The sequence below is a fragment of the Toxorhynchites rutilus genome, chromosome 3 (assembly GCF_029784135.1).
Source record: "Toxorhynchites rutilus septentrionalis strain SRP chromosome 3, ASM2978413v1, whole genome shotgun sequence".
Classification (NCBI taxonomy): domain Eukaryota; kingdom Metazoa; phylum Arthropoda; class Insecta; order Diptera; family Culicidae; genus Toxorhynchites; species Toxorhynchites rutilus.
In genome coordinates, this window is record NC_073746.1 from 178,544,003 (window position 1) to 178,562,389 (window position 18,387).

At 37.8% G+C, this 18,387-nt stretch overlaps 1 protein-coding gene across 5 annotated transcripts in view; it reads right to left on the minus strand.

Moving 5' to 3' along the window:
- Positions 1-1,901: 1,901 nt before the first annotated feature.
- The window catches only part of LOC129775399 (dual oxidase maturation factor 1), a 217,456-nt gene continuing 200,970 nt past the window's right edge, over positions 1,902-18,387 (minus strand). For 4 of the 5 annotated variants that reach the window (XM_055780112.1, XM_055780115.1, XM_055780116.1 and 1 more), the window contains exons 7-10: positions 3,089-3,168; positions 2,901-3,022; positions 2,600-2,830; positions 1,903-2,536 (exon numbers count right to left, since the gene is read on the minus strand). In XM_055780112.1, the coding sequence (XP_055636087.1) occupies positions 2,494-2,536; positions 2,600-2,830; positions 2,901-3,022; positions 3,089-3,168 (476 nt within the window). In that variant the 3' untranslated portion in view covers positions 1,903-2,493. Of the gene's footprint in view, positions 2,537-2,599; positions 2,831-2,900; positions 3,023-3,088; positions 3,169-18,387 lie in introns of all 5 variants that reach the window. The other variant, XM_055780113.1, reaches the window with a different exon arrangement.

Genomic DNA, 18,387 nt, shown 5'->3' on the forward strand with positions numbered 1-18,387 from the left:
AGCACCTTGTTTTATGGAATGGTTCCAATTTAGAAAACTTAGTACTCGTGGTTTTGAAAAAAACCATTTCGAACGCCCTCGATGCCGCCTTGTTCTGGATTTGTCACCAAAGCAGTTTGTATAAAGAACAAACTTTTTTCTTCTGTTACCTGCTGCCGTTTTGCGATTGCGTTTGCCACTCGCCACTCGCTGCAACTGCCTGTTGTCTTGATGTCCACCGAACCGAATGTGTTTTGTTCCGAATGCGGGTTTTCTTATCGTCGCGAGCAGCTTTGCCAGCTAACTCTATCACTTCGGCGGCCGAAACTATATAACGCCGGCTAGGTGGACTGGTGCACTGGTACTAACACGCTCGGCCTAGCTACCCTTGTGGGGAACTCCAGATCAACACGGTTCGAGCGGGATTTTGCCTTTCCCTTCACTTTGCCTCCTTTACCATGTCCAGACATGGCTGCTTGGGTTGGTTTGTTGATGTGTTGTGATGCGAACCGATGTGGTGTACGGTTTGAATGAGAATGATCGTTACGGAAGGAAGGAAGGTATTGTATTATAGAGACTTTAAACTTTTGCAGTTCATTCGTCTCTAGCCTTGAGAAAGGCCCTTTGAAAACTCTACTCTACTCTACTACTCTACTCCAGCGCTACCACCTCCGCTCTCTTGCCTTGAGAAAGGCACTCGATCCCTCGCCGTCCAGCTCGTCCAGCAACGATGTTATCCAGTCGGTGTCCACACAAAGAATGATCGTTACGGCAACGGCGCGGGGATTTTTAAGCTGACAGGCTGGCTCGAGAATTACGCATGTGTGAGACTGCGACCAATGTTTCGTTCATTTTTTCTTTTTCCTTTCCAATCGTGCTTCATTCTATTTCGCTGCTGCTCTGGTTGCCCGTTTTGGTCGGTACGATATGAGGAGCACAAAATGGACCAATCAAAAATGGGCACATAGTGCATTTTGACAATGCTTGATATTTGACAATTATTCAATTATTTATCTCAAGAAAAATGAAATGTTATTCGTTATGATAGATGCGTAGATATATTTCCTATCAATTGATGCAAAAACCTTTGCGATCTATTGAGAAATGCTCGAGTTATAAGCGTTCCAAATCTTGCATTTTTTCCTACTTGTTCAGTGCCTAGATTTTCATCTCACCAAAAAATAAACAAACAACTCTTTTGAACGAAATTGACGTTAAATATACTTTATTCTAAGCATTCAACAATGTATGAATGTATCTTGTTGAAATTCTAACTGTTTGTGTTGCAACGAAATAGAATTAGGGTGCTCTCATAAAAGTTGGATGGAGTGTATGCAAAAATATGTGTTTCAATTGTGCATTTTTCACGCGCTCCTTACGCAAAGACTTGAATCCACTAATTGGCTTGTAACTTCGAAACGAAGCATCGGGCAAACTTGTGACAAAAACTACAGTAAAGTAGACATTCCAGAGAACATTTTAAGCCACAATTTTTTATTTTCCCAGGTTTTCATAGTGTACTACCCCCTTAACGTTCAAATCCTTACACTCTAAGCGTCACGTTCTCGCTTTCGAAACTTCGAACTTACAGCTCGGTACAGAAATGAAAGACGTATTCCTACTTCAAAATATGTACGATTTGCAGACGATGATCAGGTGTCAGTTTATTTATGATTAAATGGCAAATCAAACTAAACATAGTTGTCAAAATGGCGCACATATCAAAAAGTGTATCCATCCTTCTTCTTTTAATTACATTATTATTGAATTGAGTTGTGTTGAATTAAAGAATTTTTAAACTTTGAGGGTTCATTCGCCTCTAATGACATTATTATGATTTAGAAGGGAACATGTGCAATTAAAAACCAACACTTTGGAAGTATTCGGACGATTAGACGTTTATACCAAAAGACTATCACAGAATGCAATCAAATCTGAATTTTTATTCCATTTGTTTTACTTTAGAACCTATGTGTGATTATATCCATTTTCGAATCCTCAAGTAATGATCTTACAAACAAAACGTTTATGTCACTTTTTTTCTCAGAAACTTTCACTACGAGGGTCCCTATTTTAAAACAACAAATACAAATTAATAAATAACTTAAAAAAAGCAATGCTTCCATCGTAGTCTCCGTTGCTGAGAGCTCTCAGATATTCATTGATTCCATGTCTCGTCTCATGCTCATTAGTCTTAACGCTAGGGGCGAATTTTTTTTATTTGTTTTACAGTATACCATTACTCTCTAACACTAGTCTCCTCTAGGTCATATCTGCTCCATACATGAAGCCATTTCCGGACGATTATATGCTAGTTAAAAATTATTTGGCCTAATTAGAAGGTAAAGTCACTTGGACATGTAGATTGTTCGCGCTTATCATTTCGGCGTTTTACGATTTAATATCACAAGAGATTCATCACGTAAAGTTGCACACGTGTGTTTTTTTTTGTTTGAGGATTGGCTTCCGGTTTATAACCGGCTGATTGGTGGCTGGTGACTGTTGTGTATCAGATTACCAGTTGGCTATCTCGCGAGTACGCTCAAGAGGTGGTTTCCTACAACAAAACTCATTTCAAGTGATTCTCGTTAATCGAAAAATATATAATTGAAATAATTACGGAAGCATTCGAGAGAGTGCAACTTTGTGTAAAGACTGGGAAACGGCCGCAGCGGATGCTATACTAGAGTTCGAGTCCTGCGATACGGTGCGCTGGATTCCATGGGGTGGCGTTTGTTGGGCGCGTCTGAATGGGTAGCGCCAGGGGGACTTGGGAACGTCATGCTGGAATCCCCGATTTTCGATACCCACCTTGTCCGCTGATTGGTCCCTTGTTTTTGATGATAGACGACTGCGAGTGGATTTCGATTTATGAGATTTTTGATTGCTGAAAAAAAAACTGTTTTCGTAGAGGTACGTACCGTAAGATACGTGATCCTAGACCGGGTGGGTCCTCCAGACTTTTACTGTTACGTTTCCGATATCTGACATCGTGGGATTCTTCTAATATCACGTGTCTGTCATAAGGGGTATCGTAGTAGACCTGAAATTTGAAAAATAAACAGAACATATTGTGTATCGATTATCTATATTACTGACCGCAGATTACCTCTAATATTGTTGAGAATCGATGTGGCCACACCAAATCAATGATTGAAATAATTAGTCCTATAGCTAGACAGAGGATTCCTGTAAAGAAGAATGAACAACTTCAGTTGGACAACAATGTTTGTACATGTGCATAAATCAGATATATATTGAGTTAAATGAAAGTAAAATTCAAGAAACATTGTAATTTTGAATGAACTAGTGTGAACGGACGAAATGAGCGAAAAAATATTATAAATGTGCTAAAGTATTTAAGTACGACTTGTTGGAATCTTAATAGGGGAGGTGGGGGTAACACGGACATGTTAAGAAGAACCAAAGATATATCTTTGGAAACTCATGTTTCCCAAAACTTTGATGCAGTTTCTTGCAATTCAATATACTGTTTTTTTTACCTAATTGGCCAAATATTTAACAAAAAAGTGTTTTTCAATGTTTTTACTGAAATTGAAACAGACCGAAAAGTACAACTTTTTTTTTTCGATGCCGGTAATATGGACATATAGTGGGGATAATATGGACAGGTTTGTAATATATGAAGCGTAGAGTTTTATCGATCGCGAGAGGAATAATTTCATTCATCTCATCCCGAATGTCCGTTGAATGATGGAAAAATCAAATGAATCCACCTAGAAGTGATAACGTGCTTTTCAGCAGTATAAACGAACAGACTCTCAACTATTTTGCTTTTGGTTCCAATCAGCTTCTAAACAGTCCACATTTAGCGATTTGATTTCCATTCATAGACGCGTGCATTCCTTAGGAATAGATTAAACAGACTTTTCACAGTCAATCTCACACAAACTGGCAACTGTCCGTTTGACCCCACCAGTACAATTATTTCAATAACTTAAATTTTCCACTAAAAAATGAATTTACTTTTATGGGAAAAATTATCCATAGCTGGCGAAGTACACATATTTGCTTCTGTGTATTTCCCACCCGAATAGCAAACAAAAAGTCGTATGAATTATTTTTTCAGACGGCAAATCGAATTGCAGAAACACTAGAACCAGAAGTGAAATTGCATATCTATGGCTTCAATCAAAATAAAGTAGACTTTATTCCCGATAATGATAATGAATGCATTCTACTTCCAGTCGTCGGGGAAAATGAAACCCTACAATATATATTTGACGAAATTGCACATCTCGGTCGTAACCAAATAAATCATGTGAAAAATTTCCAAAAATATTATCTAGACCTATTATTCACTAACTTTGTGTGAATGAGTCCATGACTCCTCTTTGGAAAAATGAAAAATTTCATACAGCAATTGAATACTCAATCTTTATACATAACAGACAATTGCCCATCGACTGGGAGTACGAAGAAGTACCGGAATACAACAATACGAACTTTGAAGCAATCAAATGTAGCCTAAAAGACATAGAATGGCATACTCTATTAAACAACGAACGAGATGTCAACTTATCCGTACATATTCTTCGCGAAATTCTGAATAACATAATATCATAACTTGTGCCAAAGAAAAGAAGACGAAGAAATTCAACCAGCAAATATCCTATTTGGTTTAACGTTCAAATAAGAAATCTAAAGAATAAAAAACAAAAAGCACATAAAAAATACAAAATAGACAAAAGTCATCAAAATTTGCTTGAATATTAAAATATTTCCCAGGAATTAAATTTTGCAATTAAAAGTGCACACGAAGAGTACAATAGAAAGGTCGAAACTGTAGTCAAATCATGCCCGAAGAAATTCTTTAAGTACGTAAAGTCTAAGCTCAAAAGCAATAACTTCCCATCGCAGATGCATCTCGATGAGGATGTGAGGAATTCTTCGAACGAAATTTGTAATCTCTTTGCAAATTTCTTTCAGGAAGTATATACCACATTTTCCGAAGAAAATCGCGATCGGAACTATCTTTCATTTTTACCGGATTATCCAAATGACATATCGGTGAACTATCTTTCACAACAGGAAATATGCCATGCACTAAAAAAATTAGACGGAACAAAAGGACCAGGACCTGACGGAATAGCACCTATATTCCTAAAGAACCTGGCTGAGGAACTCACCCTTCCCTTACATTGCCTTTTTAATATGTCACTACAAACTGGAATATTCCCAAAAAAAATGGAAACAATCTTTTTTGGTACCTATCTTTAAATCAGGCGCTAAATCTGACGTATGTAATTATCGTGGAATTGCCATTATCTCTTGCATTCCTAAACTATTCGAAGCAATAATCAACGAAAAAGTCTTCCAACAAGTAAAGAATAGAATTTTGTGACTTTTGTGACTTTTATTTTGAATGCAATGGAAAATGGCAAACACGTAGAAGCTCTTTACACTGACTTCAGTAAAGCATTTGACCGCATCGACATTCCATTACTACTCTTCAAATTGCAGAAAATTGGAATGGAATATCTAACAAACTGTGAACAAATTGTTCATTTTCAAAATTCTCTTTCAAATCCAGTAAATGTCACTTCGGGAGTCCCACAAGGCTCTCATCTTGGTCCTCTTCTTTTCATTCTGTACGTTAATGACATCTCCTTCCGACGACATGAAGCTTTTCGCGGAAATTGGAAATGAAAACGACATCGAAGCATTTCGAAACGAAATACATGTATTCCATACATGGTGTGATAAAAATCTACTAAAACTGAATGTGAAAAAGTGCAACTCTGTAACATTTAGCAGAAAAAAAATGTGCCAAATATTGTAATATGTCTTGGAAATCAAAATGTAGAAAAATGTGAAACAGTCAGAGATCTAGGCGTCGTCTTGGACTGTAAACTCACATTCATAGAACACTACAACTCTGTAATAAATAAGGAGAATAGTGTGTTAAGTTTTATCAAACGCTTCTCACATAACTTCCAGGACCCATACACAATAAAGCTTTTATATATTACATATGTAAGGCCTATTCTGGAATACTGTAACATCGTTTGGAACCCGTATATGATCGTACATGAAGAACGCATTGAGTCAGTCCAGAAACAGTTTCTTCTATTTGCACTTCGTAAACTCAACTGGACCTCATTTCCACTTCCTTCATATGAAGCACGCTGCATGCTCATAAACATCCAAACACTAAAAGAACGCCGTGAATTTGCAATGCTTTCTTTTGTTAATGACCTAATTTCGCAACGAGTACAGTCAGCTGAATTACTAGAAAAACTAAATTTCTATGCACCTGGGCGTCAACTAAGAACACGAAATTTGTTTCTAACCAAAACATCCAGAACAAATTATGCAAATAACGCCCCTATCAATCGCATGATGCGTATATACAATCAGCACTGCGAAATAATTGACACAACAATGAATAAAAAACAGTTAAAAAGAAACATGTACCGCAAAAATAATATTTAACCTAAGAAAACATTGTAACATTAGTGTATAAGTGGGTAGTGTACATTTGTTTGACGAAATGAATAAATAAATAAATAAAAGTAATGTGCGCACATGCATACCTCTCCGTACTGATTAAGAAGCCGACCGAACTATCGGTCGACAAGTCAGTCTGCAGTCTGCGGGGGCTCTTAGACAACAATCCCAAGAAAAAAACAGGAAGTGGGTTATATCTATGGTATAACCGCAAGGGTGACGTAGGACTATCGTTGATTTAGAGATCATTTGTATGAAGTTGAATCTGAATTCATTCTGAATGAATGAATATTTGGAGAACTTCGAAAACGAGAGCGTTACGTTGGAGGCACAAGTTTTTATGCATCCAATATTGGATACGGAAATATCCTACTGATGGGGAAGAATAATCTTCAGAAGCTATCCTGTTGATTGCGATTGATTGAAAAATCACAAAACCTAATGTATTTGGTCACAGTGTTACATGGATAGAAAACATTAAAATGAACTCTTTCATATGAATGTAATTTTAAATTCCCAGAGGAACTGGCAGATTATTTTCAGTAACGATTAGATATTTCCACATTTTCCTCGATACTGGAAGCCCACCAGTGGTTAATGCTAACTCGATAACCATCTGTTAATAGCACTTGATTGAAACATATTTGGTAACACTGTGACCAAATATGTTTCAATCAAGTGCTATTAACAGATGGTTATCGAGTTAACATGGATAGAAAACATAAAAATAAACTCTTTCACATGAATGTATTTTTAAATTCCTAGAAGAGCTTCACCACAACAGCGACAACATGCTCTAATCGCTGTTCAATTAGAACTGAGTGGATTTCCGAGCGGCGCTCGCTTATATACCGATTGGTGATTTCAATAGCCTATTTTGAAAGCAAATTTAAGACTATTGAAACATGTTTTTGGATTAGAATGTAACAAGTATAGAACGCGTAGATATTTTATCTTTCGAATGAAGTGTTTATCATACCATTTCGTTCAGTTGTTTAGGAGCTATTAACACTCAAAATCTCGGTCTCCGGCGTAACGCTTTCGTTTTCGAAACTTTGATTTTACACCCCGGTATAGAAATGAAAGACGTAGTCCTACGTCAAAATCGAGGGGTTGTATCCGAGGCACGACCGCTTAGGACGTAGAACCACGCAATTTTTTTTTGAAATTTGTTGCTTAATTTCGGATATTATTTGCGAATACGTCGAATTTCATAAATAACTCTTTAATAAAAAGTTCCGGGGACCCTGAAAAGGTTTAATGGTTTGCGTGTTGAATCATTTCGAGAAGCAACGATTCTTTCTTGCCTTTGCGAATCGCAATTTGTTTTTTTATATCAATACACGTATTGCACTGAGTATTTAACGAGAGGCATCTTCCGTGCATCGCTATTCAACAAGCATCAAACACGCGTCTAACAGGTGCACACAATTGCAGCGATAAAAATGAAAAATCACGAAAATGAACGTTTGTGAAAAATCGTTTCTCGACTATCGGTCAAAACCGTCAACAAAGCAAGAAGCTTGTTGCATCAGAACAGAGCCGGTGCGTACGAGAGCAAATACGAATGGCAACTAAAAATATCACATGTACAGGAAATGAATAAGTTCTAAGTTTAGCGTAACGAAAACAAACAAAACACACAAAGCCAAACACTGATGGCTAAAAGCGACTGCAAGTGAAATATTCGCTAGCGTTCACAGCTCGAGAGGAAAGATAAAACACAAAACGAGCAGAATAAGCGACCTTTGTTGTTTCGGGCACAGAAAGATTCTGAAGACGCGTCCACATTACGCCAATCGGCCTTGGCCGCCCGGTAATGCCGACTAAATGTGGACGTACCGCCCGGGCTTGCCGACGTGCCGAAAACCGACTCGAATCAAACCGAACCCAAACCGAAAGAAGTGGGTCCGGTTCGAGAAAGTCGAACCAAAACAAAACGAAGTAAATTAGCGTTGACGACATAGTGCTTTGTGTGTTCGTAACGGTTTCGTGCATCCGATGGGACTTTGGCTTCGTGCACCCGATGGGGCGTTCACATTACTTAACGAACCGAATATGCCGAATATGGTACAGGCCGATCGGTATCATTCGGCATAATGTGGACGCGCCTTGAGAATTTTCCTTAGAGAAGATGCAATACTTATACGCTAGCGACAGCTTACTTACTAAGCAAGGGTGGAGTTTACTTCTCGTTTCGCTATCCCCTTTTTTATCCCATTTATTTATTTATTAGGCTCATTAGCATTTGATCTGTAACAGAGCCGGGTTTTTATCGTGTATATGTACATCTGTTTATGTTTCTATAAAGTGTAAATTACACAGTAGTAGTAGTAGCCATTTAGGCGTTAGGTTTTTCTGTTCCATTGCATTATGGTAAATTACACTGTATTGGCCATTTAGGCGTAAGGGTATTCTATCTGTTCTTCCATTGTTCAGCAGACCGGACAGCGGAGACAGTTGATATTGATCATTGTTGGGTTATTTATAGAACAGCAGCCCGATGTTTCTTGCAGAGCAGAGCAATTGTATGGATGAATCGATCTTTGTTCCACCGTGGATCGATCTCCATCGCTGATGATAGTTGCGTGGACGTGGTTATTCTATAACAACACAAAGATGGTCAATTGAGGGCCCTGAGTTTGCACTCACGATCGATCGCTTATTAAGCGAACGCGTAACCAAGTGGCTACGAAGACCCCCATCGCTACCCCCTTCGTTGTTTCTATTCTAGCGGCTGCATAAGTTGCCCGTATTTGATAGCTCTGTTCGGGAACGCACATAAATGGACAGAGCAAATGTATGGGGAAATGGGAATGTTTCCAATTTTCATCAATTTAAACCATATACAGACTGTGGAATTGTAATTTATAGCAAATCAAACAGATCTTTAAAACAATCCGATTTGATTGGTATGCAAATCGTTATAATCCGTTCGCAGCAAAAATAGTTATTAACGTTAACTTTTTTTCATGCAACCTTACTTGTTTTCTGATTTGGCACCCTTAATGTAAGACGTAGTACTACGTCAAAATACCAAATTTTACTCCAAATCACAATGAACAACTTTTTTCCTACCAGTGGTCGACAACAGCAAGACCGTGCGGAAGCGCCGATGAATTCTGCAATTTTAGAATCATTTTCATGCCATGGCTTGTCCCCTTAGTGAAACCAAAACAATGCGATGAGATTTTATCAAGAGACTATTCTGAACGTTAATATCGTTTTGTCGGGTAAGGGAAGGGTACGGCAAACATTTCATTCGAAAGATGAAAGATCTATGAGAGATATGTGTTACATACATATCCAAAAAATTATTCCAATAACTTGAGGGAGGGTCTTCGTAGCCTAATTGGTTGCGTGTCCGCTAATAAGCGAACGATCATGAGCTCAGAACTAAGGGCCCCTCAACTGTGATCATCTTTGTGCGTTATTCTAGATACTATGTCCACGCAACAATCATCATGTGGCGGTAATCCCAGTCCCTTACCGTTCACATTTTCGGTCTGCTGCATCGGTAATTGGCACTATCAATAACGCAACAATGGAAGCCTCATATCAACAGTCCCGCTGTGAACAGCCCAACTATGAACATTCGAACAATAGCAATATTCTCACGCCGAAAAAGGCGACTTGTGGTATGCATCGATAGAATAGGAGTTCTCTTACGCCCAAACGGTTACTGTGTTGTAGATAAAAACAAATGTTTATCGATGGATAGCGATACTCTTACGCCTCAAAAATGGTAATAGTGTTGATATACAACAAAAGTTATCTTAAGATAAAAAATGTACACGAATTAATTCGACTCTGTTACAGCAGAATTGCTAGATGAGCCTAATAAAATAAACTGTTGGGATAAAAAAACCCGAGCTTTGATTTTTTTGACATAGGACTATGTCTTCGATTTCTATATAGGGGGATAACTGTAACGATACATTAAGAGTTTTCAAACGTATATTACTCAAAATCGTTATTGTGACATATGTTGTGTATATACTATTAGACCGGAAATTTATCCAGCGTTTTTTTTGCTTAAAAAGTGAACAGTGAATATAGTAAAAAAAGTTAACAATTTGACGATTAAAATGGATATGTTTTAATTCGATTGCACTAACCACTCGCTTTCCTCCCCGACGCAACGAGCAATCTTTTTGCCTAAATTCGGGCGTTAGCTCACAATGTGAGTTGATGCATATAATGAATTATCCTCCATTTACCAATAATAAGCAGTTATTGTATTGTTTGTTACCCTATCAATTGCTTAATTTACATTTTAATCGTGTAGGTCTTGCTATTAATAATTTATGTAATTGTGGTACAGGATGTCATAATATCGAGGATGTTTTTTGGATATGTAACAAATGTAATTAATGAATTTAACTGGCTGCTGATTTAGAAGATCGAAAGGGTCTACTCACGCATATCAGTTTATGATAGCTTGAGTAGTCGATCTTAATATTATGCTACCCTTATATATCTTCCTAAGAAACTCGCTTCACTTCCTTGAATGCACATGTCCATTCTCCTTTCCCTTTCCTATACATAAGCAGAACCCAATGAGTAGCACCTACAGCAGCTGCACGAACTTCCCGAGAGAGCACTCATGGCCATAGGGTATTCAATATACAGTGGTAGACATTCGTTTAGCCGCACCCTATTTTTCCTCAATAATTTTAAAAATAAGTCAATTCTTTGTACAGTTTTGCTCATAAAAGACGATTATTGTTTATTTTCATCGAACTCATTCTAAAAAAAAGTATAAATTCACTTCTTGTTTTCTAAATAATTCAAATATGTGGAATCATGGTGGACATTCGTTTAGCCGCATCCTAAAATCTCAATGAAAGAAAATTTGTGCGACAAATATCGAGTCATGTCGGTAGCTAATATTTAGTATGTCCACCTCCATGCCTGACATCGAGTCAGACAACTTTTAAAGTGTTGCCATATTGATTATAGCCCAACATTCCTGAATTACTGACTTGAGACTGGAAATGTTGTCAAATTGTCATCCGTTTGCATAGACCATCTCGGCCAAGATTCTTTATAGATTCTCTATGGGATTGCAATCAACTGCCAGCAGGTCATTCAAGAAGCGGAATGTCCTTCTCGGCAAACCATGCCTTCGATTGCTTGAAAACGTGGATCTATGCATAATCCTGCTGAAAAAACGACATCCTCGGTAGCGTTATCCTCAATATGGCCAATCAAAACGTCCTCCAGTAATTGAATATACTTTTCGGAGTTCATTCGGGTGAAAATGAAACAAATGATAAGCTTGCTGTAAAAGGAAACGACTCCCCACACTGTCAAACTTCCGCCCCCAAAGTTTCGCTTCGATCTCACGACATGCCGTTGACTTAAATTGTACCAATAGCAACTGTAACAGTCCGGATCATCCAAATTGAACTTTTTTCGCCGGAAAATACAACATATCTCCATTCTAGTTTCCATTCCATGTATTGCCGGGCGAAAATGAGATGGTTCTGCTTATGGGTGGCGGTCAGTTTCGGCATCCCTTGAGTTTTCTTCCACATGATGTTTGGTGACTCATTCAAGATGCGCGCTATATGCCTCTTCGTTACTGGAAAAACCGGTTCTGCCTTAATGTATGAGCAGGACATCGTTTTCTGGCTGCTTCGTGTCTTATTCGACCTTTAAGACGCAAAGTTACTTTGGTGTTCCCATTTGTTGGTCGTTATATCCCATATTGCTGGCACTATTTAAAGAAATTCCGTATCACTTTCTCAGATAGACTAATTTTTGTTACGATCGAGCGATTAGAAAACTTTTGTTCACTGAATATCTTTATTATTTTCCGCCCCTCTACCGTCAATAGAATACCTATCGCCATTCCTTTAAATCCTACGTAAATCACTAATCTGACAAACTTCTTACGTTGCACATCTAATATTTATCTTGTAAATTGAACAACCCCAAGTATTTTTTTCAAAAAACACAGATAAAGGCTTGGTGATTATGCGAAAACTCGATTTTTATGCCCTGCGGCTAAACGTATGTCTCGGGAAAAAACGACGTTTGAATGTTTATATCCACCGATGCCGCCTTGTGTGTGTGATTGTGACGCACGTCCTTTCAATAAAAGTGACTTAAATATACTATCACTACAGCAAATAAGTATCCCGATAAAAATAACATTCCTAGTTGTTTTGTAAGTGTTTCAAGATTTTTTTTCAAGTGCGGCTAAACGAATGTCTATCACTGTGCATCACCTGGCTATAAAGTTATTACAACCCTCTACAAACAATGTTCCGGACAACGTGGCAACGAAGGGAAAAATGCTACTTCCATCTATATCATCATTTTTGAACAGAATGTGGTTTCGGATTCTACCACGTTCTATCATCTAGCCCGTTTAAAGGATACAAGTTCATACAGGAAACGGATTTTTTCAGGGCTTCCATTTGATATATCAAAAGAGAAAGAAATTACAGATTTTGAACAACGAAACAACCCAATTAAAATGGAATTACTACACACAATTACAGTCCTATGTCAAGATCCCGTCCGTGCCCCTAGGCCCAGACTCATCAACTTTTTTTTTGAAAATAAACTATTGGAATCACAAAATTTTAAAAGGTATGCGGTGATTGTTCGATATCATGATTGTTAGATGTGCCAATTATGCTCGCTTTGAGCAACCCCGTTTCTAATTTCTACCGTGTTGAACGGACAAGATTTTTTTTGACGTAGAACTACGTCTTTCAGGAAGGGTGCCAAATCAGAAAACAGTTAATACGTTAATAACTATTTTCACAGCGAAAAAATTCTGATACTTTGCACACCAATGGAATCGGAAATTCTGTAAGATTTATTTGATATACTATACAGTACAATCCACTAATGCCTGAACAATTTAAATTAATGAAAACTGGAAGCATTCTTATTTTCCCATACATTTGTTCTGCTGATTTGCGCGCATTCCCGAACAGAGCTGTCTATATCGAGCAACTGATACATTCGTTTCTGCCCGTTTTCAACATATTTGGTTTAAATAAGCCATCCGCGATTTGAAGCCACACCACTTCTCGTTTGGTGGTCATCGAAGCAACATGGTTGTCGCAGAGCATCGAGCGGGAGAGGATTGTTCTCTTGTCGGGTGAAGGAGAAGTATGGAATAGAGTTTCTTTTCACAAGGGCCCTTCAGAAACCTTCAGAGGCCTTCAGAGTCAGAAACCAAAAATAGAATAGAATGAAAACATAGATGCGAGTTAGCTAACATAACACAACTAGCGGTTATCATTCATGCCTAATGCTGATTTAACACACATACACACACAGCTCGATACAAGAAGAGGAAGCCCTCTGTATCGAGTTGTGCTACGACAAAGAAGAGCAGCATATGAGAATTTTTTGTGCTAGTGCGGATATGGAAGAGTCTCCAGAATTTTGGAATATAGATATACACTGCATTTATTTAGATAAACTCATAGGGGAAATGAGGTTAAAATGGAGAGGGTTGGTAAAATGAACCAGAACTCAAACTTCGATAATTTAACTATAAACAAATTAATACTTCTTCATTATCCTATTATTAGAACATTTGAAGCTGTTTAAGACACCCTGTTATGCATGAAACTGTCAAATGTAAAAAATAATAAGTAAAACAGAAATTTCTCTCACGGTAGCCATTTTGATGTAATTTTGTGCGCATCTTATTTAAGGAATTTCCCGTGAAATTTAAATTATTCGACCTGATATCTTCGACAGATCATCAGTTTGGACAACTGTTCACATATTCAATGAGAGGTAAACAGATATTTTGTTTGATTTCAGTGATTAATTCGCATTCGAAACTACTTTGTTGCTTGGGGCAAAATGAGCCACCACTGGATAACGACTAACAATGTCATATATTCCAAAGCTGATCTACCTCATTAAATGTTGCTTTTCAATGGGTTCCTTTTGTAGCTTTGACCCTGAAAAAATATATCACCTCGACCAAAAACAAACCTCAATATGTGAAGCGTTATATGTTTCTTACTACTTTTTCGCACGTATGTGTAAATTCTAATTACTACTCTAGGTGAATAAGCTCAGTTTGATTCATACATATACCTACTATTTCAATAATGATTTAAAGAATTTTAGATAAGGAACAACGCATAAATCTATCCCATTTAGCATGATATGTGTAATTGTTCATTTTACCACCACCATGTGATCATTGTAACCGCAAGATAAAAAAATGCTCGATTCTACATCTTATTTTCTTTTAATGAAAAATGTGCATTTTTTTATAATAAAAACCGTTTGATATCTTGAACAACAGTTAGTTAAGCTATAATATTCTTCGAAGAACGGAAATTGTAGCAGTATGTGGACGAAGTAAATGGGCATATTTCTTAGGGTGTTCATTTTAACCGCTCTTCCCTAATTTCATGAAAATATGCTTTCAAATTCCAGCAGGGTAGCCTTACTGTTGCATGTTGTGGAGTTCGATCATATCTCAAGCGGAATATAGGAGCAAAAGGGTTCATAGTTTGTGATTGATATCTGAGTGGGAAAGAGAAAGTCTGATGCGAATTGAATCAAATAAACGAGATGTGCTGATAACTTTCGACTCAACTCGACTCGAGTCTACTGAAGTAATAAAAAATTAAATAGCTAAAAAGTGATTACAAAAATTTCGATGCATTCTAAAATTATATCCGAAGTGATGAACAAGTGGATCGAATAATATAATTCCGTAGTTTCACGTCGAAAACTGCGGTCGTGTCCTAGATACAACCCATTACAATTTTTCATCTCAGAATGCATCCGCAGAACATGCACGAAAAACAAAAAATGAACAATATTGAATTTTGGAAAGAACTGCATTTTCTGTACAGCGATTTTCTAAGGATTATGTTGACTTTTGCTTTGAAGGCAGCCGCAACGGCATTAGAAACACCTGTCTTCTTGCTGGTCGCCTTCTGCACCGGTTCGAACGAACACGACGCACCAGTGCCCTTCGCTTGTACAAACCGGCTCTTGGTGAGACCGTTCTTCAGCGCTTTCTTGATGAACGAAGTTAGCTTCGCCACATCAACTTTGTAGTTGCCGGATATTTCCTTGATGGCCAGCAGCCATGCTAACCGTTGTGCTAAGACGCTGTTATAAGTGTAAAACAAAAACAGAAAATAAACTCCTTCACTTCAAAGCAATCTCGAATTCTAGAAAGAACTGGATTTGATTTTCTGAAAACAAAACCAAATCTCTCGTGTTGCGTGTGATCTGTGGCGTCGGTAACTTTTTTCGAAGCAGACGCTGCCTTCTTTGGCTTCGACGTTTTCGGCTTCTGCGCAGCGGTTTTTGAGGATTTAATTGACTGTTGTTTTGGGGCAGTAGCAGCAGCTTTCTTCTTGCTGGTTGCTTTCATCACAGCAGTAAGTTTGGATATTTTTTGCAGTGGTTGCTGTTTTCTTCTCCCCGGTAGCAGCGGAAGATTATTCACCAGCAGTGATGATAGTTTTCGGCTTCTTCTCAGAGGCTGTCTTCTATGCCCTCCCCTTATCCCTTCAAGCGGTATCCTTTTTCGATGCTGGCGCTTTCTTGGTCGTCTTTTTAGCGGTACCATTCGTCTCCCCGGTGGACTTCTTTTTTGCCTGAACGGGCACGACATAGCAGTGCCCTTCGTTTGCACAAACAGGCTCTTGGTGGCACCGTTCATCAGCGCTTTCTTGACGAACGAAGTTAGCTTTGCTACATCAATCTTGAAGCAGCGATAACATGCTCCAATCACTGTACAATTATAACTGAGCGGATCACGTTGCGATTCTATTGCAAGAAAGCCACAAGGCTAGCAAATTGCTGCTTGTTTGTCGTTTGTACCCTAACGACTAATGAATCACCGAAAAAGGTAATGAAAAAACTGCATTATAATGAAATTCGTCTTCCTCCATTTTGCGTGATTCCTATTCGCCTTCTAGAACCATGATGTTCCATGACTCACGTGATGTCGTAGTGAGGATGTTTGCATCGTGACGTAACGACCCTAATAAGGTCCCGGTCGGCGCATGAATCACGTTTTTAGAGCGTGATTTATTGCATAGCGATAGAACGGATGGTTAGACCGCGCTCTATCATAAATATATAGCAACAGGGAGTAAATCCCTCCGCCTAGCGATAACTCGCCGGGAAGAAGAAAACTGCACAAGGAGGCAATATAGGGAAAATTCATGTATAAAAGGCTTGAAGAGGAGACGATCTGGTGTAGTGGTAACATCCATGCCTCTCACGCCGAAGGTCACGAGTTCAATTCTCACTCCCGACATTCTTCCAAAAATGGAAGTACAAGTGATGAACCAACCAAATGAGTTGAAAATCACTATAATACAGATAAAAAAAAAAAAAAAAAAAAAAAAGGCTTGAACTTTGACTGAATAAAGCACTCTCATCTGGGCCACAAACACAGGAGCGTCGTGGCGGCAAACTCACTCATCCGAGTACACTAAGTACGAGTACGCTTTTTACGCGGTTTTTTTTTGCGCGGTTTTTTTTTACGCGGCTTTTTTTACGCGGTTTTAGGGATTTACGCGGTTTTTTTTTACGCGGATTTTGGAATTTACGCGGTTTTTTTTTACGCGGATTTCGGAATTTACGCGGTTTTTTTTTACGCGGATTTCGGAATTTACGCGGTTTTTTTTTACGCGGATTTCGGAATTTACGCGGTTTTTTTTTACGCGGATTTCGGAATTTACGCGGTTTTTCCAAAAGAATCGATTTATACGCGGTATGTTGTATTTTCTTCTCAATTTGTTCATTTGTAAGACTTAAGTACGTTTGCTTCAATATTTGGAGCCAAATTCATTTTTTCTATGTTTGTCTCCTGGGAATTGAGTTAAATAACTGTGGTTTGCTCGAGGTTAACACGGTATATCTGAGGGATAAGATTTAGTATTCTCGTGATAACGTTGTCGCAATCTTGGCGAAATTGGTACCTGATTCTGGGTTCGATTTCAGCTAGCGTTGAAACGATTTTGGTAACCGAATGGAAAAAGAATAAACAACAATAGTGTAAGTAATGTGAGCTTGATCCCCTTTTTTTGTTTCGGATGTATTTCAGCGAAATTTTATATGTTTCAACACAAATTTAATATGAAATATCTTTTGTAAATTTTACTCAAAAGACTCCAAGCGATATGAATTCAAAAAAAATTTCAAGAGATGTCAAACACCAATCTAAAAAATGTGAAAGATATGTCCCCGTTTTTTATTTTTATTTATGACACTCAGCCTTTGGCTAGTTCGTCATTTGGACCAACGTCCTTACTGTTTTTTTAATTAAATCGTTTATTTTTACAGGCTCAGTTGCATAAGTTTAAAGGAGCCAAATTCATCACTATATTTTAACTAGAATATATTAACATGTTTCCTTAATTCTATGGTTAATAAAATAGGAAACCGATTACTCGCGGTCGACTCGAGTTTAGAAGGGTGACACATTTTCATTAGGAAAAGGATGGGATGTAAGGACATTTTAACAATGTTCACATTCATACATTCATACATTCTCATTCACACTCACACTTCACACTCAATTCTTGAAAACTATCCTTACATCTAAAATGTATTGCGTCCTTACTTGATTTCCGTAGAAAGCAATGATCGAAAATTCTCCTCTGGTGACATATTTGTTGGAGGGGAAAATGTTATGATTGTTAAATAGGAATTTATTTGTTCATTTAGGAAAAACCAGTTCTACATTTTCTTTTTTTGCGCTATTTGCTTTCCCAGATTAAACGTGGGCGTTAAGTGTTAAATTTACTCACAGTACCGGACAGAAGTATGTAACATCGTATATTTTTTGACTGTCACTTTACAATATGTCAAAAGATTTGTCGGATATTTTGATCAATGGTTGAATAAGTATTCGAAATTCATTTGTGTAATTTTGAAAATAATCTATTGAACGAATGAGAGATACCACTT